The following is a 24,977-nucleotide window of genomic DNA, read 5'->3' on the forward strand; positions in this document are numbered from 1 at the left end:
AAATTTGCTAGATCGTAAGAATTCATGAACACGACATTTTAGATTTTTGGTCTTAATTTAAGGTTAGGCATAATATTAGCAGTGTGGTTGGGGTTAGATTTAAAATCTCATTTTAAGACGAGCAATTGTAGAAATAGGCGGGGTTTATGACTTTGTGGCTGGAGTAACTTTTTTTTAAAAATCCATGACGGGCCTTCGCGGATCTATCCGCCTATCCATACCCCGTGATCACCAAAACAACACAACAAAGTGGGGGAAAGATGGCGAGCGGAGAGGAGGCTAGATGCCCCTCTGTTTCTTCCGTACTCGAGGACCTGTTCCCTGCCGGAGGATCAGAGCAAGTATGCGGTGATGGGAACCCTGAGCTCGTGCAACTGCGGGAGCGTCTTCAAGGCTGGCTATCGCAATATGAGCCTTTGCTGTTATGGATGCAGAGGCTGCTTGTTTGGGAAAGGCCGCTCTACAGCATCTTTGTTGCTCTCACGCTGAACACCTTATTTTGGTAATGCTAAATAATTAGTAAGAATAACTCATGTGATCAGTTATTTTGCACTGAATAGGAAGATGCACTGTAGCTAATGTCTTAGGTTGATAGTAGTAGTAGCTACTTACTGTAGTTTGATTGAATGACAACGATAATCCTCCTCGGGCGACAGTGACGCGCTAGCTAGGTGGCTAATTAGCTATTTAATGATGTCTGTTGGTAGTTTGGTATGCCAAAGTTTACCCTACTATTATCGAATAAACGAGTAACGTTTCGCTAAATACTCTACATAAATTCTAAGTGAGCTATCTTTCAAATAACAGTAACTTACCTAGTTGACAGCTGTCAAATCTGGATAACAAGACGTGAGCGTTCGGGATAGAAATGTGTAAGTAAATGTAGAACAAACGTGCCCCTCCGACATGTAGACCAAGGAATCATGACGGCTGTATTCATGGCACGTTAAATCTGCAACGTTTGACAACTGAACGTGGCCAAGTTGGCAGATCTGTTTTGTGTATTGTCCTGAACCAAGGACAGGGGGCTAGCTGACAGTCTATTCACTCTTGTGGCTAGCTAGTTAACGTTACTTAATGTTAGAAACGTGACTAACATTGGTTACATTTTAAAATGGTATGGGTTGTTTGTCTTTTTTACAGGCTTCTGTCGTCGACGTCCCTGCGTCCTCTCTTCCTCCTGAGTCTTTCCATTCTAGGGCTTATGCAGCTGGAGAGATGGAAGCATAAGTTACCTCTTACAACAGGTAAGTTCATAAACGCAACAAAATAGAAAACGTCCTCACTGTCAACTGAATTTATTTTCAGCAAACATGTGTAAATATTTGTATGAACATAAGAGTCAACAGACAAACTGAACAAGTTCCACAGACATGTTACACATGCCTCTTGGAGGAGGGAATGCAACACAACTCCCTGTGGAGTGAAAGAGGTATGTGACTGTAGGTGCAGGTAAGGATGACACAGAATTTTACCGTTAACATGGAATTTATTCCTTCACACGGTCATTTTGGGGAAAAGTTGCTGGACGGAAGCTAAGACAGTTAGAGCCCCCTCTCCTACCCACAACTTACCTAACTAGCACCACCTGGCACAGGGGATGGTCTGCCCAGGTCTTACCTAGTGTGCATCTACAGAATACATACTAGGGGTATATGTATGCCCGCAGGCCTCTTGCCTAAGCACTCCCAAGGTGCCTTCCCCCTGGGAACAAAAACAGAATAAAACTAACGTAACGTGAACAACTTCAATCATCAAAACACAGTCCTTGTGACAAAAACATACCTCAACAGGACCGGCTACTAAATACTGTACAAAAACTGTCTGCGCAACAACCAACACAAGACATACTAATAAGCTCTCTCTTTCTGAGCAAAGGAACACTGGCTTATATACAGCTGGAGAAGTTGCCGACAGCTGTATCCCCTGACGAGAGGGCGGGGTCAGCTCCAATCTGCAATGGTGCCGACCAATCAGCTGCTTGGGGGAATCCAGGAAGCCATTTCCTGAAATACATACAAACTGACAACAACACAGAAACTGAGGAACGTAACACATGCAACTAACAGAAATTCCATAATGTGTCCCTGAACAAAGGGGGGTCAAAATCAAAAGTAACAGTCAGTATCTCGTGTGGCCATCAGCTGCATTAACCTGTTAATCCTACCCCCTACTTTTTTGAACATTCTGTTAAAAATCGCGCAAGATTTCAGCGCCCTGCTACTCATGCCAGGAATATAGTATATGCATATGATTAGTATGTGTGGATAGAAAACACTCAGACGTTTCTAAAACTGGTTAAATCACGGCTGTGACTATAACAGAATGTGCGTTTCATCGAAAAGCGCAGGAAAATCTGATCACTGAAAATGGAAATATATATCCATGCGCAACTTGAACCCATTGATAAAGGTGAACCACATTTAATGGGGCTGAGGTTGCAATACCTACAGCTTCCACACGTTGTCTAGAGTCTTGTCATTCGCCTAGGCTTTGTTTCTTGGTCAAACAGACGCAAGGCAATGCATTTCTTCGAGGTCTAGGACCGGATATTTTGGTTGAGAATTACCCGGACATTATTTCCAGACGGACGGCTAAAGAATATACTTCGCCTCGCGATCAATTTGATCGCTTATTAACGTTTAATAATACCTAAAGTTGCATTACAAAAGTATTTCGAAGTGTTTTGTGAAAGTTTATCGTCGACTTTTTTAATTTTAAAAAATGACGTTACGTTATAAGACGCTATTTTTTTCGATTATCACACAGTCTTCATAGATCGATATCTAGGCTATATATGGACCGATTTAATCGAAAAAAAGACCCAATAGTTATTATGGGACATCTAGGAGTGCCAACAAAGAAGATGGTCAAAGGTAATGAATGTTTTATATTTTATTTGTGTGGTTTGTGTAGCGACGACTATGCTAATTATTTTGTTTACGTCCCCTGCAGGTCTTTTGGGGTGTTACATGCTATCAGATAATAACTTCTCATGCTTTCTCCGAAAAGCATTTTAAAAATCGGACTTGTTGCCTGGATTCACAACGAGTGTAGCTTTAATTCAATACCCTGCATGTGTATTTTAATGAACGTTTGAGTTTTGACTAGTACTATTAGCATTTAGCATCGCGCATTTGCATTTCCAGATGTCTAGATGGGACGCCTGCGTGCCAGGTAGGAGCAAGAGGTTTTAAGTACTGCAGTGCATCTCCTCATGAACTGCACCAGATTTGCCAGTTCTTGTTGTGAGATGTTACCCCACTCTTCCACCAAGGCACCTGCAAGTTCCCGGACATTTCTGGGGAGAATGGCCCTAGCCCTCACCCACCGATCCAATAGGTCCCAGATGTGCTCAATGGGATTGAGATCCGGGCTCTTCGCTGGCCATGGCAGAACACTGCCATTCCTGTCTTGCAGGAAATCACACACAGAATGAGCAGCATGGCTGGTGGCATTGTCATGTAAGGATGAGCCTGCAGGAAGGGTACCACACAAGGGAGGAGGATGTCTTCCCTGTAACACACAGCGTTGAGATTGCCTGCAATGACAACAAGCTCAGTCCGATGATGCTGTGACACACCGCCCCAGACCATGACGGCCCCTCCACCTCCAAATTGATCCCGCTCCAGAGTAGAGGCCTCGGTGTAACGCTCATTCCTTCGACGATAAACGCAAATCCGAACATCACCTCTGGTGAGACAAAACCGCGACTCGTCAGTGAAGCACACTTTTTGCCAGTCCTGTCTGGTCCAGCGACGGTGGACATGCCTTACAGCAGGCCTACAAGCCCTGTCCAGCCTCAGCCTATTGCGGACAGTCTGATGGAGGGATTGTGCGGTCCTGGTGTAACTCGGCAGTTGTTGTTGCCAACCTGTACCTGTCCCGCAGGTGTGATGTTCGGATGTACCGATCCTGTGCAGGTGTTGTTACACGTGGTCTGACACTGCGAGGATGATCAGCTGTCCGTCCTGTCTCCCTGTAGCACTCTCTTAGGTGTCTCACAGTATGGACATTGCAATTTATTGCCCTGGCCACATCTGCAGTCCTCGTGCCTCCTTGCAGCATGCCTAAGGCATGTTCACGCAGATGAGCAGGGACCCTGGGCATCATTCTTTTGGTGTTTTTCAGAGTCAGTAGAAAGGCCTCTTTAGTGCCTTAAGTTTTCATAACTGTGACCTTAATTGCCTACCATCTGTAAGCTGTTAGTGTCTTAATGACCGTTCCACAGGTGCATGTTCATTAATTGTTTATGGTTCATTGAACAAGCAGGGGAAACAGTGTTTAAACCCTTTACAATGAAGATCTGTGAAGTTATTTCGATTTTTACGAATTAACTTTGAAAGACAGGGTCCTGAAAAAGGGACATTTTTTTTGTTGTTGCTGAGTTTAGTAGGTGCATTACTCATGCTACAGCCACCCCTGGCCCTAGGGTCAGTGTGAAGTCTGAAATGCTAGTATAGGTCACGATTTGATAAGATGGTTAAATGTTAGTGCTGTCGATTTGGATTTGATTTGACATAACATTGTTCTGATGACTTTGATTACCAAGCCTACTCTATGAAGTCTAAAGTGTTTTGTTGATGTTGGACTTAGATGAACAAATCTCTACTGTCTCCTCTCTCCACTACAGTTCAGTATCCTGAGGCCAACCCATTGGAAAGGTACACATCTTGACTCAAAGGTCCAATGCAGCTGTTTTAATCTCAATTTCAAATCATTTCTGGGTAACGATTAAGTACCTTACTGTGATTGTTTATAATTAAAATAGTACAAAAATAAACAATTAACTTCTTAGCAAGAGCAATTTCTCAAGCAAGAATTTAGCTAGGAGGGGTCTGAGTGGGTAGGGGAACATGTAACATTAGCTGTTATTGGCAGAGGTTTGGAATTCTCTTTCTTATTGGTCTATTAACTAATTTAATGCATGATGATGTCACCATGGAAGGCCTAAACTTCATCCCACCAAAACAGGCTGAAATTGCAGGCGTTCTTTTCAAACAGCTCTTACACTAAAGGGGAATTATCATCATTTTCACAATTTCACAGTATTATTCTAACCTCATAATGTGGAAATATAAAACAGGACAATCACAATTTTGACTACACTGGGCCTTGAAACACATCCTAACTCACCCTGCTCCTATAACACCTTCAAGCACTTTACTGTTAGAGACTATCATGTGGTTATTCAGGTGTTTTCCCTACTTGTTTGCTGGTCTGTGCCTGTCAATAGCATTAGGGCACATATTTATTAAGAGTAGTAGAAGAGCTGATCTAGGACCAGGCTCACTCTATCCATTGTAATCTGATCCTAGATCAGCTCTCCTACTTTGAGATGCTTGAATCCTTTTAGGTCTGGCTTAGTACTGCTTGTGTTCGTGTGTACATCCCACAGTCTCTTTCTCTGACTGCAGAGAGACCATGAATGTGCAACCCCGGCTCCTCAGTATTCCAGAGCTCAGCCACCACCTGGTGGAGAGCTACCTCTACTGCTGCCTCTTCGTCCAGGAGATGCTGCAGTACAAAAGGCAGAACCATGGAAAGGTATGTTGGGTTTGTTGGCTGCTCAGTGGGTTAGAGCTCATTGCCTCCATCAGGGTTGTGGGTTCGATTTCCACGTGGGCCACATATACTGATTGTCATTTGGTATCTGGAGGTCGACGTGTATTAAAACTGTTACCATATTGTTATATTATAAAGTGCCTCAGTCATGGTTTATCAAAACATTAAATTGGTTGAGTTGCATACATTTTTTTGTATAGCTGAAGCAGAGGAGGATGGTGCCAGAAGCTGTAGGAGGGGAGGATGAGCTCATTGTAATGGCTGGAATGGAATTTATGGAACGGCCTCAAATGTGATTTCCATGTGTTCGATACCATTGCATGAATCCCATTCCAGCCATTACAATGAGCCTCCTCCTATAGCGCCTCCCACCATCCTCCTCTGACCTGCAGAGGTATTTGCTGAAGTAGTTGTCCCTCCTCTACATTAGTTTCAGCCAACTTGCAAGTTTAATGACACTGCGTCTCTTTTCTCCCTCCAGTTCTGTGCCATGATGTGCTCTGGCTGTTCTGTGCTAGCCGTGGTGGGACACTACGTACCAGGAATCATGATATCCTATATCATCGGTGAGCTGCCTTGCTTTTTCAATTATTTTTCCTTGTTTTTGACAAAGGCAACCAACCAACCAGTATGCCAAAGGGTGTGGTTGTCTAAGAAATGCAGTGCTACTGCATAACAATTGCCAATAACTTCTAAATGCAACCTTCATACCACCATTTATAGTGTTGCCATTCCCCAACCTGGAAATGTATTGTGATTTGACCATATGTGACGCTCAGTATTCCAGGGTTGTAGTCTACAGTGCACACATTAGCCAAACATTTGCAATAGGGACCGCTTACGCCACGGTGTAGTGTTTGGAGTAAATGGTTTCAGTTGCAAAATGTTTTACTACGTTGTTCACTAATGAATACAACCCTGAGGTATATCCCTTTCTCTGGTTAAACTAAAGATGGTTTGCATTCCAAATGGAACCCTATTCCCTATATAGTGCACTACTTATGTCCAGAACTCTATGGGTCCTGGTCAAAAGTAGTGCACTATGTAGGCAAAAGGGTGCCATTTGGGATGCTGTCCTTGTCATGGTGAGTCAAACGCCATTTAAGTGCCATGTTGAGGTTGTTTTTTGTCCTGTGCCCAGCGCTGAGTGTGTTGGTGTGGCCTCTGGTGGTGTACCACGAGCTTATCCAACGGATGTACACAGGCCTGGAGCCCATTCTGATGAAACTGGACTACAGCATGAAGGGAGACACGCAGCACCGCAAGCACGATAAGAGGAGTGAGTTTACACTGTGTGTGTGCGCGTGTTGTCTGTCAGTATGTGTTTGATGGTGCGTGTGTGTGCCCTGCCATCATTCACATGTCACCAGGTCCCCTCTCTCTAGCTGTGAACACTGAACGTCAGGGTTGCCTGGGAAATCGTTCTCCTCCCTTCCGGTTTGTGGCACTGGTGTGGCAGCTGGAGCAAATTTATTTTCAGACATGTAAGGATCCTGTCCACGGATCCTTAAAGGCCTTACGTCTTCAAATGTCTTAAATTGCACTTTTAAAGGGCTTTAAAATATGCAACAGAGATGACTACAGTGTTTCTGTTATATTATGCAGCTGCTTAGTTGTTGCCACCGCTGGAAAAACAAACAAAATTAATTAAATTGATAATACTCTGGGCGCACTTTCAAGACCTATCCACATATACACCTCTGAGTCACGTCGTTGCCAGAGGGGAGAGCAAGGTAGCCTATGCCATTTGAAAGACAACACTAACTAGAGATGGGACGATGAACTGAAAATTACTGCCCTGCTCGTACTGAAGCAACTTTGCTTATGTTTGTAATTTCGGTGATTAGGCTAATCAACGGTCCTGCTCATTTAAAAAAAATATATATATATATATTTTTTTTGGGGGGGGGGTTCTAAAACCATTATTTGGTCAACTGTAATGTACATTAAACTGCTTCCTGCAATGAAAGTATCTGCCCTGTCCATGTTTCTCACTCTCGCTCCCCTCTTTGCACATGGATTGAAGGGAGAGATGTATTCTGATAAGCGCAAGCATACTGAAAGTTGAGCAACATTTAGAATATTAATTGCGTGAAAGACAGTTTTTCAAACAACTACTGTTACTGTTGTTAAGCGAATCTATTTCTGAACTGTCAATATAGAGGAAAAAAAACACTTTACAAACACAGTATGGAATTGAGATGATTTGCCAATGGAGCAGTGAATTTTACGGTGAATACATAAAGTATGCTACCAATGGAATGTTTTTGTAGGACGTTACATTTACTGTTAGTTTCTTTAGCCATACAATTGATCTAACATATTTAGCAATCTAGCTAAAATGTTTTGAGTTTCCACTTCCTCAGTTGGTAAATGGTATGTAGCATTGGCTATAGCCTAGGCCAATATATATGCACAACAAATATACAGGCAAATTAATCTCAAAAGATACAAAAATATCAAATTATTCTGGATCATATTTTGAAATATAGTACATCAAAATATCCATCATGCACTCCCTGAATATGTTACTGAAATGGCATACTTCTTTACTTGACACTGGAAAGTCAGTCTAGAGCCCTCCTACTTCGCTACCTTGCTTCGAAGTATAGCCATTTGATACCTGACTTAATGAATCAACTTTTTGGTTGTAGTCTAATGTTATAGCATAATACCCCTAGAAGAGCTACAGTATATGTAGACTTTTGTTCCAGCCCCACTCTAACAAACCAGACTCTACAAATCAACTGCTCAACAGGACCTTGTTAAGCTGACTTCGGTGTGTTTGAGCAGTGCTGGATCAAAAGCCTGCACACCCAGTGGCCTAGCTCTCCAGATGGAGAGTTGACCATGTGTTTTATACAGTAACAGTGCTGTATATTTGACCTTTTTAAGGCATTTTTTTATCGGTGGTATTGAGTATCATTATACTAAGCTGGTATTGATATCGAAGCCAAAATCCTGGAAACTTAGTTAATGATTAGTCAATTGGGGTAGCCCAACAAATGATGGGCAACCCCATGCTTCAGCCATCTATAGTCTAGCCGGTAGCCACTATGCTACTACATTCATCAGGCTCAATGCTAAAATAGCACACCTGCTTGATAATGAGCCACCTTTGGTGAAAATATGACTTGTCGCCAACATGGGCTCATTTCTGGAGAAGAATATTAGCTGGTGTGGTGCTCGCAGACCTCAATTTGTAGTAAATTGCATGCCAAGTGACATTAAAAAGTCCTTAAGTCTTAAATTCAACTTATTGGATCCTGTAGTTACCCTTTAAACTGTGTGTGTGTGTTGCAGAGGTGAAGAAGGAGGTGGAGGAAGGGGATGAGCCCAGGGCTGAGACGGAGAGCGAGAGTGAGGAGGAGCTGTCCTGCTTTGCCCCCCTGGTAAGCACCACATCGTCTGCCATCTTGCACTAGGATCATGTGTGTGGACATATTTACCTATACTTATGGGGACCAGAACAAAAATGTGACTAACTGCGTCTGCTAAATGGCATATATTATTAATCTTTATCCACTCAGACAAGGAAGTGACTGAAAATGTTGTGACTGAAGCAAGAAACCACTTTACAAGATAATATGCATTATTATTCCCATACCATTATTAGAGAATCAGACAAATTGTGCTGCCTATTGTCTACTTAGCCTGCCTCAAAAAACAGCACTGCCCCTTTAAAAATATATCTTTACCGGTCTTGCTTTTCAACGATGTTTAGAAATGTACAGGTGTTGTGCTCTTGAAGGAAGCAGTCACTCCCCCATTGCTGACTACAAATGATCTATAACTGGGCTAATAACTCACTCACTAGAAAAGGATATGAACAAAATGTGCATAGGTGGCTACATGCAGCTCTCGCTTTGATCTCAAAACAAGAGCATCTTATCACGACCGCTCATGCTGTAAATACAGTTCAGTTTAAAGTAAATGGCACAGATCCATAAATGGCAATGGTCTATTTGCATATCAAAAATATAATTTTATTTGTCATGTACACGTGTTTAAGCAGATGTTATTGCAGGTGTAGCGAAATGCTTGTGAAATAGGTCTACAGCAGGTCTGATTGGTTATGCCGCACCGGTCTGTGTAGAGTACTGGCTGAGTCATGCATGTCAAATAATTAGGCCGTTTCAAAATGTGACATGTGTTGCATCCCAATAATCTTTACTTTCTCCCGAAGAGTGTACATGTTCAATTCCCCTTATGGATTTGAAAGGAAATTCATGTTTATGGAAACTCCCTCTAGCCCACGCCTATAAATTAAATTATTTTAAATATGTATGGAATAGAACAAATGCACACTTCAGGAGGAATGAGAGATTATTCATACTTTACCAAGACATTCCCCTCAATGAATGGCTAAATATTTGTTTTTTACAGAATGTGGTTTAATTCATGTTTCAATGTTGACATTCAATTGAGAGGATAAGACAATATTATTGCTTGACTTTCTAATCACCTAATTGGGCTTTAGTATGGGTTCTGTCGAGAGCCTTTCACTATAGAACAATGGTGATATCATAAAATTGTGCCATGTCATTGGTCAGGTGGATGCAAAGACCACAGCCCTGGCTATGGCCATCACCGACTCGGAGCTGTCTGACGAGGAAGCATCCATTTTGGAGAGTGGTGGGTTCTCCGTATCCAGAGCTACCACCCCACAGCTCACAGACGTCTCTGAAGGCAAGTACCCAAGCACAACAGGCCCTTCCTCCAAAGTATCTGTCCTGCAACTTGGATTTAAAATAAAATAAATGGTGTGTATTAATTAGTGCAAACCGAAGCAAAATGTTTTGCCCCATAAAAAAATACTCACCGGTAGCCTAGCGTGTTGTTATTGTCGGTCAATCAAAGCGACACCACAGTCAGAGGCTCCATGTGTGTAGCAAGTGAAGTGGGAGACTTCTAATCAATGCTAAATGGAATTAGGCTACAATGATCAACCAAGTGGTAGGCTGTGGTTTCATATGAATAAAGTTGTACACAAGGATGCCTCAATAAGCCTTGCTACTTTAGCTAGTTAGCTGGCTACTGTAGCTAGCTTCTTTACAAAGATTAGATGCAGTCAAGAAGGGCACTTGCAGATGGTATGATAACCTATGGCAGCAACAAGTTTGTCTAACTAGCGCGAGTCGTTTTGGCATCTTTCTCTCTCCCTCCATACCAAACACACAGACTGTCACACACACCGACCGGTCCCTGCTCCTCTATCGCCCCTCCCCCACACTTCCAAGCAGAGCGCAGCGCTCCGACTCTCAAGTTACGCGAGCAGGTCTTTATTGAAGTAAACAAAAATATATATCTTTAAAACATGTTAGACTATCTGAAAAATCATGTTATTATTCTAATAGTGAAATCATTTCAAATGCTCAGCCCTAGCATATAACCCGATGTTAGAAGTACTTCTGTGTTAACTCAAATACGACATGGTTCCAGTTTAACAACGTTTACTCAACTGTATTAGCACAATACATGGCTGCAATTGGCTCAGGCCAGGTTAATCTACAACGAGACTCTTGCTAATGACAGAGTGATAGCGCCCTAAACAGAAATATAGTGATACTTACTTAAAAAAAATAATTTAACAATCTCACACTTTTTTCTTTTAAAGACAAATAAACCATCAACAACAATTGAATGTCCCAAGTAATATTTAAGTTCCCCATTACAAATGGGTTGTGTGAGAACGTTTTTATTTTTTATTTGTATTTCTCAAGCTGCCACTTTCCATTACTGAGTGCCTTTAGGAGCACAAGACTGGATGCTCCCTTGTTGCCGACCACAAAATCCGCTGGATTCTCGATGCTTGAATAAGTTCCTTGATGCTGCTTATCTCAAGGCAGTCTTTTTTTCTCTGTGACAGACTTGGTTGACTTCACAGCATCAACTAAGGAGTAGTTGTCAGTGACACAAACTCCAGGTAGAATGTGCCGTTTTGTCTCACCAGTGGTAAGTTCTGATGAGAACAGAGTTGCAAGAAAGATAGCATTGTCAATTTCATCTGCAAGAGCAAGGGTTTCTCCAGCAAGTGTGCTTTGGACAACCCTTCTGATCCTTTTTGACTGCCAACAGATAGGTGAGACTCTTCCTCCTTCACCCATTAACACAATTACATGTCCACCTTGTGTGCCTCCATCTGTAAGGTTCCCTAGGGAAGCATCACTGAAGACAACTAGTTTCAGAGTCATCTTTTCAAACATGCTGAAACTTTAGCCACTTGTGATTACAGTTTACGAACAACTTTGTTTGCCTCGTGAATGATTTGTACAGTGGTGTTTTGTGTTGGATGCCAAGTTGCAGCCATCAAACATTACATCAGGTCTACTCTGTCAAGGAACATATAGAATTTGACCTATATTTGAACTCAATTGATCAACTTCAATTCCACCGAGAGGGGAATTATTATACGGCTCTTGAAGAATCCATGTGGATAGGTTGAAGATTCTTGATTTGAATTAAGTTTCCATTTTTTTCTGTCAGATCACTGTCAGCAGCAATCTGAGTGACTGAGGTGCATGTCGGTGAATATTTTGGGAGTTCTTCAGCAGCTAGCTCCCCAACATTTAGCCACTAGAAGTGCTTTTGGCCCTATTGCCATTTAAGGATTATTTAAGGGCACTCACCCACCTTGTTTGAGACATTTTTGGCCAATGTCTTTGACTTCCTCGAACACTCCTTTTTACTGAGCTCATCTAGCTTAAGTCAAATGACACATCCTTTGTTTTCAAGTACATCATCATTTTGAATGTCAGTCTGTTTTTCTTGCTTTTTCCATTGGTTCAATTCTCAGATTATCTACAAGTGACAGATCAACTGACCCTGTTGTACCAGAAAGTGTAGCTGGTTCAAAGTACTACAAGTTGTACCAGTTCTGGTGTTTTCCTTTGTTTTTTCCTGCTCGTCCAGTGACGGTTGCTGTATGTGGAATACCACTTTCTTTGTCCATGTATTTAAGTTTGCCCAGTTTTCAGATGGGAACAACCTTGTTGTCTTAACACGTGGCTATTGTTAAATGTTTTCCTAATTTGAATGTGCAACAGTATTACCTGTGTCGTGGTTGAAGGTCTCTGCTCAATTTCCTGTATAAGTTTCAGTGTCCATTAGAGGTTGACCGATTATGATTTTTCAACACCGATACCGATTATTGGAGGACCAAAAGGCCGATACCGATTAATCTGACGATTTTTATGTTTTATTATTTGTAATAATGACAATTACAACAATACTGAATGAACACTTATTTTAACTTAATACATCAATAAAATCAATTTAGTCTCAAATAAATAATGAAACATGTTCAATTTGGTTTAAATAATGCAAAAACAAAGTGTTGGAGAAGAAAGTAAAAGTGCAATATGTGCTATGTAAGAAAGCAAACGTTTGTTCCTTGCTCAGAACATGAGAACATATGAAAGCCACCTATCCGATTGTTAGTAGCTACTATCTTGTCTCATCGCTACAACTCCTGTATGGGCTCGGGAGAGACGAAGGTTGAAAGTCATGCGTCCTCCGATACACAACCCAACCAAGCCACACTGCTTCTTAACACAGCGCGCATCCAACCCGGAAGCCAGCCGCACCAATGTGTCGGAGGAAACACCTGGTAACCTTGGTTGGCGCGCACTGCTCGCGGTCCGCCACAGGAGTCGCTGGTGTGCGATGAGACAAGGATATCCCTACTGGCCAAGCCCTCCCTAACCCGGACGACGCTATGCCAATTGTGCGTCGCCCCACGGACCTCCCGGTCGCGGCCTTTCCACTCTTGACAAGTCAACTCATTTGTTTCCAATCTCGTACTCCTCATCGGTGGATTGCAGCTGTTTATGTAGAGCCCTGTGAATTCTCTCTGAACACTGCTTCAGTGAACGCCTTTCTTGCTGAATGTAGTGCTGAAAGGTGCTGTCCCACCCACACACTCGCACTGGTCCCTTCTAGTGCTGGTAGCTTGTCAATCAGTACAGAGGAAAGATTAAGGTTCTGCCCGAACACTAGTTGGTGTGGGCTGTGGTAGTGGTCGATCGACTATGATTTTTCAAAGCCGATACCAATTATTGGAAGACCAAAAAAAGCTGATACCGACTAATCGGACGTTTTTTATATTTTTTTATATATTTATTTATTTGTAATAATGACAATTAAAACAATACTGAATGACACTTATTTTACCTTAATACATCAATAAAATCGATTTAGTCTCAAATAAATAATGAAACGTGTTCAATTTGGTTTAAATAATGCAAAAACAAAGTGTTGGAGGAGAAAGTAAAAGTGCAATATGTCCCATGTAAAAATAAAAATAAATTTAAAACTAACTTTTAAGTTCCTTGCTCAGAACATGAGAACGTATGAAAGCTGGTAGTTCCTTTTAACATGAGACTTCAATATATTCCATGGTAAGAAGTTTTTAGGTTGTTGTTATTATAGGACTATTTCTCTCTATGCCATTTATATTTCATATGCCTTTGACTATTGGATGTTCTTATAGGCACTTTAGTATTGCCAGCTTAATCTCGGGAGTCATAAACAGTGCAATGCTTGAAGCACAGCGAAGAGCTGCTGGCAAAGCAGTAAAGAGCTGTTTGAATGAATGCTTACGAGCCTGCTGCTGCCTACCACCGCTGTCAGACTGCTCTATCAAATATCAAATCATAGACTTAATTATAATATAATAACACACAGAAATACGAGCATTAGTTTCCGGATTTGACCATAGTTCATTACTATCATTTCGAAAACAAAACGTTTATTCTTTCAGTGAAATACGGAACCGTTCAGTATTTTAGCTAACAGGTGGCATCCATAAGTCTAAATATTGCTGTTACATTGCACAACCTTCAATGTTATGTCATAATTGTATAAATTCTGGCAAATTAATTACGATCTTTGTTAGGAAAAAATGGTCTTCACACAGTTTGCAATGAGCCAGGCGGCCCAAACTGCTGCATATACCCTGACTCTGCTTGCACAGAACGCAAGAGAAGTGGCACAATTTCCCTAGTTAAATTAATGTTAGCAGGCAATATTAACTAAATATGCAGGTTTAAAAATATACTTGTGCATTGATTTTAAGAAAGGCATTGATGTTTATGGTTAGATACACATTGGTGTAAAGCCGGTGCTTTTTTTGCGAATGTGCTTGTTAAATCATCACACGTTTGGCGAAGAAGGCTGTGATTCGATGATAAATTAACAGGCACCGCATCGATTATATGCAACACAGGACAAGCTAATCGGCCATTCCAATTAATCGGTCAACCTCTAGGCTGTAGCCATGAAAATTGTGCATTGCGTTTTTATTGCCATCAAAGCCTAATCTAGGGCTGTTTTCCAGTCACATCCATTGTCTTGCTTCACTTTCAGAATAATCTCTGGGTGTTTGATTGTCTCTCCATAAATCCATTGCTTCATGGACTGTATGCAGCAGTTGTCTTTACATGTTGAATTTCTCAGCCATTTCTCTTATTTCATTATTATTAAATTCTCCATGGTTACTAGCCTAGGTGGTTAGAGCGTTGGACTAGTAACCGGAAGGTTGCAAGTTCAAATCCCCGAGCTGACAAGGTACAAATCTGTCGTTCTGCCCCTGAACAGGCAGTTAACCCACTGTTCCTAGGCCGTCATTGAAAATACAAATTTGTTCTTAACTGACTTGCCTAGTTAAATAAAGGTTAAAAAAATTCAAAAATCTGGGGCGGGCCATGCACACTTATCCAGGAATGAATGAAGTAATTGATGTTTTCACTGGGTTTCTTTGTATTGACAATGCTTCCAGCACTGAAGCATGTGAAGGTACCACACACTTGATCCCAACTCATGTAGATCTACAGCCACTTGGAAGCCAGTGGCAAACCAACAGCTGGCCTAGTCTTAGTTTTGCTATATTTCTGACAAGTCTCACAACTGTTAACTATCTGCCGTAGAATGAAAAATACTCATCATTATTTCCAAAACTGCTGAGTAATTTCTGAAGTCTGTCAACTGCATGTCCAAACGGTTTGACGTTTTAACAATACATTTTATCCTGTGTTCTGTGTCTGTCAGAATCAAATTTTTACATGGTCTCTGTGTGATGTATTTGTCTAAAACGTTCACACAATAGTGGCCTGAGGTAGTAAGTTCAAGGGTCACTGATTGTTTAAACGTCACCGCCTTGTCATTTTTTTATGTCTAGTACAGCCCCTGACTTCTTGATGGAAGCTTTGCTTAATAGTAAGTGGTGTCTGTAGGGACCACCTCTGTTTCAATGTGACACTTATTAGTCTGACCAATAGTTGCTGGTATCTTAACTCTCTTGGTAGAATGAACAATTCCCCTATCTCGGGGTGGCAGGTAGCCTAGTGTTGGGTCAGTAACCGAAAGCTTGCTAGATCGAATCCCCGAGCTGACAAGGTAAAAATCTGTAGTTCGTAGGCCGTCATTGTAAGTAAGAATTTGTTCTTAACTGTACTGGCCTAGTTAAATAAAAATTAAATTTCCACATTTGAAAGCTCTGTTGCTTGGTGTGTCAATCATATTTTGTACCTCATTCATATTTAGTTCACTGACATAGTTATCAAGCCATTTTGCGCCACAAACTGTGTGTACATGCAGTAGCAATCACAGCAGATCCTAAGAACTCAGAAGCAGATTGGTTTGAAAACAGTGTTACACTGCTCTCTCTGTTTGCATTTTCCTCTGTTTAACTTGTTCGTTTTTTTATGAGGACAGTCTTTAACCCAATGGTAAGTGCTTTGACAAATGGCCCATTTTAATCTCCTGCCATATCTGTCCAGTGAATTTGTGCCGGGCAATGGCGCCCTCGTCTGGTTGTCATGAGAATAACTTTTTGGCGCCTTTTCTCTGCTGCTTTATGTAAATATGCGGCGTCACTAGTCAAAAGTACTGCACTATAGCTGGAATAGGGTGCCATTTGGGATGAATGTTGTGTTTCTCGAGGCTTGGGCTTGATGGCACCTGTGTTTGACAGGCTTGTATTGCTTTTAACCAAGGGAACAAGCCATCTGCGTTTTGGGAGCTACTAGTAATGTGTTTGGTTGGCAGGAGAAGGGTGTGGAGCCTCGTCCCAGGTCGTCCCATCTGTTATTGGCGCGACAGAAGTATTTTTCACCAAAACGTATGTTTAGTGCCGTGTTCATTGACGCCAAAGCCAGCACAGTACAAGCAGTCAAAGCCAACTGTTTCTTCCTTACCACCCAAAAAGGCAGTGTATATAGCAACTTGAAAGCTAACACGGCATCCGGGAGAACCATCTCGTGTTTGCACATCCTATTGTATCTTTGTTCAAAATCAATTATGTAGTCCGTAATTGAAAACGAAATGTCTCTAACACTGTCAAAGTTTGAGTATCACGGTCTTGCTCTTCTCTAAGAAACACAGAATCCAGTGCTCTAATCAAAGTTCCCATACCGTCATCCTTGTTCAAATCCTCAACAGATATTTCCAGTGCTGTATCTCTCGCTCATCCTTCGAGCGATAATACAACCGCAAATGCTTTTTCTTGTCCAGATTCCAAGTTAAATGTTTCCAACTTTCATACGACCTCTTCTCGTCGAAGCGAGGTGGCACATTGTAGGTACTAGCCATCCGCCGCTACCAATGTTAAGCGAAATACGACACAACTACAAGGTTCCAGTTTAACACCGTTTGCTCAACTGTATTAGCACAATACATGGTTGCCATTGCGCTCAGGCCAGGTTAATCTACAACGAGACTCCTGCGAAAGGCACACTAATAATAGTAATAGCACCGTAATGACAAATATAGGGATACTTAAAATTATGATCAATCTGATGCTTTTCAATGTGTGCGGAGAAAGGACAGAATTGGCTTGCAGGGATTTTTATAATTGAGCAGCATGTTACATGTGTTCCACAGGCCAAATCATGTGAATCAAATATCGGCACTAGCAAAATTTGATTTGTCATTGTCTTGATATATGCTGTTGACTCCTTCATTCACTATATATCAGAATTTCATATTCATTTTAATTTTCTAATCACTATTATATAGATTTTTCTATTGGGTTTTTGTCTGTACCTTTGTTTATCCCACGTGTAACTCCTGTTTTTGTCTCACTGCTTTGCTTTAACTTGGCCAGGTTGCAGTTGTAAATGAGAACTTGTTCTCAACTGGCCTACTTGGTTAAATAAAGGTGAAGAAAAAAAAAACTGACTCATCGACATGGCGTTGCCACAAGCAGGATATTGTAGATATTCACTCACAAAAAATATCTGGCCATGTGCAGGTGAGCTTCACGCTGCTGCAATGTGACAGCTGCTGGACTAAAACGGCAGAGAAGTTCAGCCTTGCGATTCACACTCTTAGAAGTCAACCCAATATTCCGATTTACTTCATGTATCGCTGACTACCTTTTAACCCCATCCTCTCTCTCTCCTGTGACTGTTTAGACCCGGACCAGCAGAGTGTGCACAATGACCCAGAGGAGGCCTTCTTAAGGGACCGATCTGAATTCCCCTCGGTTGACGAGTTTCCCATCGAGCACAGCCTCCTCCACTTTCCGTTGCGGGGCCCCGGTCAGGGCCAAGGGGACGGGGCTACGGCTGGGGGAATACGGCCCTTGGAGGGGGGGGCCATGAGCCCGGCCAGCCTCCTCATCCAGCACCTGGCCTCCCCACTCCACTTTGTCAACACACACTTCAACGGACGTGGACAGCCACCAGGTGGGGACCAGGGACCACTGCTGGGTGCTGGGACAGCGGAGGAGGTGGTGCATGGGGGGGAAGTGGAGACCCAGGCCCCGAGGCAGTCACTGGAAGCCCTGAGTGTTGAGATTGTGAACACGGCAATCTCCACAGTGGTGCAGAACACTCTGTCGGCCATGCTACGCTCCACCGAGGACAGCAAGGTCCCCTCAATCGCAGATTTCCTGCCCACCGACACGCCCCCCAGTACCCTGGAAAGTCCCCATGTCGCCGAGGCAGAAAAGTACCAGGATGCGGTCGCTGTGAAGACAGAGGAGAGGAGTGCTGAGGAGATGCCGGATGACAGATTTGTACCGACCGAGGATGAGGACTTTGAGCTTCTGGACCAAAGTGAACTGGAGGAGATGGATGAGGACCTGCTGGGTCTTCTCAGTCCTGATGGACAGGGGATAGTGGGAGTGGCCTCTCCCACAGATACACCCCCATCTCCAACGCACCAACCAGAGTCCTTCTAGTGTTTTCATCACCGCTCATACCCTACTGTTTTGTTTTATGTAGATATACATTATACAGCTATATATGTACACTTATCAAAGTGTCTGTGGTTAGTGGCAGTTGGTTAGTGATTGAGATCACTGTGGTTGATTCTGCCTTCACACTATCACTGTGGATGAGTCCCGAATGGGACCCTTCCCTTTACAGTGCTCTACTTTTTTACCAGGGCCCATAGGGCTCTGGTCAAAAGTAGTGCACTATAGCTAGAATAGGGTGCTATTTGGGATGAAACTTGTGTTTCTCGAGGCTTGGGCTTGATGGCACCTGTGTTTGACAGGGTTGTATTGCTTTTAACCAAGGGAACAAGCCATTTGTGTTTTGGGAACTACTAGTAATGTGTTTGGGTGGCAGGAGGAAGGGTTTGGAGCCTTGTCCCAGATCTGTTTGTGCTGTATGTTGTAATGCTAAATGCAGTTTGGTATATTACAGCACAATCTGCAATGGGACCAGGCTATAGGGACCAGATCTACAACCACCCTTCTCAAAGGAAATGATTAACATATTATATGTGGATGGATTCTTTGAGAGAAAGAAAAGGTTTTTGTTTTGATTATATTAATATATATGATAAACTATTTATTGCCGTCATGCGAGAATTTTAAACTAATAAAGATTCTTCTCTATGGTCAGTAACCCAAGTCGATTCTACAATCTGCATTGGATTTAGATCTTCAGCAAAACACGTTTTCATCATGTATGCACAAATGCGTACATTTGGGAGTTTCTTTGAAGGCAGTTTATTGACCAGCAACCCCTCAAGTAAATTCAGCACTCAATTGTGAAATCTCCCAAACAAAACTTGGTACTGCAGTAATTAGCCATACACAAAGGACTTATTTTAACCATCTATTAAAATTACATTTCAGATTCACAATAATAGGTCTTTGAAACTTAGGGTGAGTTGGACATTGTACGCACAAATACATGTTTGGGAGTTTTATCGAAGGCAATTTAATGACCAGCAGCCCCTCAAGTAAGTTCCACACTCAGCAAAATTGTGAAATCTCCCAAACGATAATAGATCTTTAAATGTTAGGGTGTATTATATTTTTATCCCCAAACCAGGTGATGGTAAATTTCTTTACCCATATAAAACATACTTACTGTGGAATGCTGACATTTTCAATTGCTCATTGTCAACATCTCAAAGGTCTATTTTGTTAGTTGTATTCTGTAATGTTTGTAAATTAATGCAAGTGCTACTTTACCTCCACCAATTGCTTAATATGTGTACAACTTAAATGTTATGGGTACTTAATACTCTTGGAAATCCCAGACCTAGGGCAAAACATTTGTAACATTGTGGGAGGCAACCAGTCTGTCTAGAGACTAGGTACCTTACATCTAAAGGTTATTTATGCTGGTTTTGTCACGGCAATCCCACATACAACTGCGATTAGCTACGACAAATTATTGAAAGTAATAGGAATACATGCATTGCATTATCTCCCCAAAAAGGTATGTTACCTAGGTCCTATGTAACAATGGGTTATAAATGTTGCAACCTGATTATAGGAATTCTTAATTTCATAAATTGGTCATTAGTGGGAATTCAGCTCGACCCCAATTTAACTAGGACAGCTTTGTTGCTGCAAGTGTGCCTATCTGAATCTCAAGGAGTGGGAGGTACTTTAGTTTGCGCAATGGGAAGATACCGTTGCACATGGAGACTAATATGTAGATTAAAAATTGCGTTCACCAATGTCTAGCCTAAAGTTCCCCAACCCAAGTTGTCCCTGTGCACTGTATTGTAATATAAACTAACCTTTTTCCTGGCCAATGCCTTCCAAGCACTTCTGTAAGTTTCCCTCAAAATGAGAGCAATTTGGAACATTGCATGTGATTACCAAGCATTAAAAATGCAATTGTCCTCTCCAAACTTGAAGGGAGCAAGACCTTGGCCTTTTGGCAAGCATGCAATTTGTATGTTGCAGCTTTTATTACACCAATGTCCCTTAAAGAATTCCGATAACACTACGTTGCTAATGAGGCAATTTAGTGCGATTCATTTAAAAAGTAATTTATTTTGCTGTAATCCCACTGTAACCAACTATAAGATTATATTAACAAATTGTGTTATAGAAATGTTTGCCTATGCTTTTACTGCTTCTTAATCTATAAAGGCACCTAACAAAAACTGTATTGTGAAGAAGGGTATCTATTTTCAAATTTCTCCTGTTTTTCAGAAACTACTCGTCAGTTTGATATTTTACATCTACAAAGGAACACAAACAAGTTCAGAAAATGCTGATAAGATTTATTGCAATTACAACAGGTTAAACACTGACAGCAGCTCTTTGTGCAGTGAAAGAATAAAATAATAAACTGAAACCAGGAATGGAATGCAGTTGAAATTGATTTTAAAAATCCCTTTTATCCATCTAACCCATATCCTCTTCTCCCTCCTCTTCAAACTCGCCCTCCTCCTCGGCGGTGGCATCCTGGTACTGCTGGTACTCAGATACCAGGTCGTTCATGTTGCTCTCGGCCTCGGTGAACTCCATCTCGTCCATGCCCTCTCCGGTGTACCAGTGCAGGAACGCCTTGCGGCGGAACATGGCTGTGAACTGCTCAGAGATGCGCTTAAACAGCTCCTGGATGGCCGTGCTATTGCCGATGAAGGTAGCGGCCATTTTAAGGCCGCGGGGCGGGATGTCGCAGACTGCAGTCTTGACATTGTTGGGGATCCATTCGACGAAGTAGCTGCTGTTTTTGTTCTGCACATTCAGCATCTGCTCGTCTACCTCCTTCATGGACATGCGGCCACGGAAAATGGCGGCCACAGTGAGGTAGCGGCCGTGACGGGGGTCGCAGGCAGCCATCATGTTCTTGGCATCGAACATCTGCTGGGTGAGTTCAGGCACCGTCAGCGCTCTGTACTGCTGGCTGCCTCTGCTGGTGAGGGGGGCAAAGCCTGGCATGAAGAAATGCAGGCGGGGGAATGGGACCATGTTGACGGCTAGCTTACGTAGGTCGGCGTTGAGCTGGCCGGGGAAGCGCAGGCAGGTGGTGACACCACTCATGGTGGCTGACACCAGGTGGTTGAGGTCCCCGTAAGTGGGAGTTGTCAGCTTCAGAGTGCGAAAGCAGATGTCATACAAGGCCTCGTTGTCGATGCAATAAGTCTCGTCAGTGTTCTCCACTAGCTGATGCACAGACAGGGTGGCATTGTAGGGCTCCACCACAGTGTCTGACACTTTGGGGGAGGGCACCACACTGAAGGTGTTCATGATGCGGTCAGGGTACTCCTCACGGATCTTGCTAATCAACAGGGTACCCATACCAGAGCCTGTGCCGCCTCCAAGGGAGTGGGTGAGCTGGAAACCCTGAAGACAGTCGCAGCTCTCGGCTTCCTTTCTCACCACATCCAGGACAGAGTCTACCAGCTCTGCTCCCTCAGTGTAATGGCCCTTTGCCCAGTTGTTACCTGCACCACTCTGTCCTTTAAACAAACAACAAAAAGTAATGCATTGAGATGTAGGCTAAGCGTATTACTATGGTAGAATCGACTATGACAAGATGAAATGAATTTGCAATTTCAAAGCATTTCCTCACCAAAGACAAAGTTGTCCGGTCTGAATATTTGGCCGAATGGTCCAGAGCGGACAGAGTCCATCGTGCCAGGCTCCAGATCAACTAGAATGGCACGAGGAACATACTTGCCACCTGAAATAAATTAACAATCACATTATGGGTCAATAATTTGTCACAGATTTTCATGCAAATTGTTGAGGATAAAAACCAGTGTGATAAGAGAAAAAGTACATGTTTTCATATACAAAAATAAAAACTAAAGTGAATGTGTTTCCATCGCAAACTGTTGAATTAAATAGCAAATGTTCCTACTCTGGTCTTGGCACATGCACTCTAGCCAACAGCTTGCAGATACAGTGTGGGTAGGCTAGTCTACATTAGATTTATTATGGATAAGAGTGAGAATATTTGTATTTGTCAAAAAGCAGACAAGCATCAAGTCAGAATTAGACCCTCTATTTATTGGAAAGGAGCATAAAGATCTCATCTGTAGCCTAATAAATGGCATTGTTTTTCGTGTGTCGGAGACCACACCATGTTGCGTGATTCCAAGTTTACTTCGATATGATGGTTGTTATATCAATATTTGCGCATAAATGCGTTTCCACCGACAATTTATTTTACCAACACAGAAAGATCCCACCATGTCTAGTGTATTTTGTTGTCGACATTTGGAATGTTTACTGACATTCTGTTTCCACCAGGCCTGTCATGACATGTACTTTACATGCATTACCAGGTTTCCATCCAACCTTTTTAAGGCCTTTGCTGACTACGATTTTAGCCGTCTTATGCCACAGTTTTTTCCGTCCTAGACAAAATGTCCACATTGTAGGCAGATTCTTAGATCGTTAACGATTGTCTGACGTCTTGGCTCGTTCAGTGTGACCGAGTCTAGGTCTGGCAATTTTAAGTACCGCTTCGGTGCGGTCATAGGCTCTTGACAAAATTCTAGCAGTGTCTGAATTTTTGGGCCTTTATCATGTAGTGTGGCTGGTGTTTATGAGCCGATCCTGGTGACTGACCAATAGGAATACGGTTGGCACTGAGTATGCACACAATAATACAATTAATGTAAGTCGCTCTGGATAAGAGCGTCTGCTAAATGACTTAAATGTAATGTAAATGTAATATAATAGTAAAATTGAAACAAACATTCAGCCTACATGCTGTGCAAGAACGATTTTCCTAATTATCTTTTATACCTGAAAGAGCTGAAATCAGGCCTATTTTATTCTGAGTTTGGACATACAAAGTTTTCACATAAACCTTATAAGATGCATACCTTGTTTTTCAGAACTCACTTCACTGGCACATAAACAAAGAAGCTTGAGCTGCTGGCACATTCCCAGATCAAAATATCAAAAACAATGCTGCAGTTGACTGCATGCCAATTTCAGAATGTGACTACAGAACAGAAGTAAATCTTACAATCTGGACAGGTTGATGTCAATATTTTAATTTAATAATATCAGTGTGACGATGTGTATCTTACGAAGGCCTTTAACTAAAGAGAACACCATTTTTTTTAGAACACTTGACACTACTACAAGCGCAAATACACTTTAAAATCACTTCAACTAGCGACTTTCCATTTGTATATAAGATCTGAAACCACAATAATGAAACAAGCAGGGAGCAGGTCTCCAACCCTCGACCTTCTAGCCCGAAGTCCAGCGCGCTATTGACTGTGCCGCAGTCTATATCAGCGCTTATAAAACCAAGGTCGTTACACTACTCCCTCCTTTCAAAGAGCGCGTCCTCGCGCTAGCTTGCGACTCAACGTCTTACTACAGGAACGCGCTCACCGGCCAAGCACACGCACTGTAGTGGATGCAAGGTCTGATCACTTCTGACACTGGTCTGATCACTTCTGACACCAACCTAATGAAACGGCAGGGAGCAGGTCTCGAACCCTCGACCTTCTAGCCCGAAGTGCAGCGCGCTATGACTGTGCAGCAAAAGCATGCTCGAGCGGACGCTTATAAACCCTGGGTCGTTACAATATATACAAAAACACCGCTATGTACATAAAGGATCATTTTCAGTTAGTTACCTGTTGCCTCATTATAGTACACGTTGATTCTCTCAAGCTGCAGATCGCTATCTCCATGATACGTGCCTGTTGGGTCTATTCCATGCTCGTCACTGATAACCTCCCAAAACTGCAAAAGTATGTTGGAATGGTTAGTGGCATGTGGGCGGGTAAACGTTACTCATAGCATTTATAGCTAGCAAGCTAAAGTTAGGCGCTAGCCGAGCAGCCATCGAAAGTTGACCGAATTTTACTCTTCCATATCAACCACACATTTCAGATAACCAAAGCTAACGTTAACTAACTAACAAATCGCAAATACTTTAGTTTGGATTTACCTCATGAGCAGGCTAGCGACACAAAGTTAGCTAGCTAACGTTACTTACTTTGAAAAATGCAACTGTGTTTGCAATACATTTTCATTTAAAAAATGACCTTACCTTGGCACCGATCTGATTTCCACATTGACCGGCCTGCAGATGAACAATCTCCCTCATGTTTAAATCGAGTTTCCGAGTAAATTAATCAAGATCACTTGTAAACTTCCGACTATTTAATCTTTACTACGCGCCTTTTTGTAAGCGTCTGTCTAGCGAGCCGTTGAGAGAGCGCGAAAGGGA

At 42.3% G+C, this 24,977-nt stretch overlaps 2 protein-coding genes across 2 annotated transcripts; one reads left to right on the forward strand and one right to left on the reverse strand.

Annotated features, from left to right (window-relative positions):
* Positions 1–117: 117 nt before the first annotated feature.
* LOC124011494 (reticulophagy regulator 2-like) lies at positions 118–19,417 on the forward strand. Its single transcript, XM_046324924.1, has 9 exons — positions 118–502; positions 1,144–1,247; positions 4,634–4,664; positions 5,418–5,547; positions 6,047–6,131; positions 6,707–6,844; positions 8,869–8,957; positions 10,119–10,254; positions 17,979–19,417. The coding sequence occupies exons 1-9, from the start codon at positions 261–263 to the stop codon at positions 18,746–18,748; spliced, it is 1,725 nt and encodes a 574-aa protein (XP_046180880.1). The 5' UTR covers positions 118–260; the 3' UTR covers positions 18,749–19,417.
* A 1,607-nt stretch (positions 19,418–21,024) lies between these two features.
* Positions 21,025–24,977, reverse strand: LOC124011495 (tubulin beta-4B chain-like). The gene is made up of 4 exons (XM_046324925.1): positions 24,798–24,977; positions 24,379–24,487; positions 22,344–22,454; positions 21,025–22,230 (listed from the first exon to the last, which is right to left on the reverse strand). The coding sequence occupies exons 1-4, from the start codon at positions 24,852–24,854 to the stop codon at positions 21,170–21,172; spliced, it is 1,338 nt and encodes a 445-aa protein (XP_046180881.1). The 5' UTR covers positions 24,855–24,977; the 3' UTR covers positions 21,025–21,169.

The sequence above is a fragment of the Oncorhynchus gorbuscha genome, linkage group LG23, assembly GCF_021184085.1.
Source record: "Oncorhynchus gorbuscha isolate QuinsamMale2020 ecotype Even-year linkage group LG23, OgorEven_v1.0, whole genome shotgun sequence".
NCBI classification, from domain to species: Eukaryota; Metazoa; Chordata; class Actinopteri; order Salmoniformes; family Salmonidae; genus Oncorhynchus; species Oncorhynchus gorbuscha.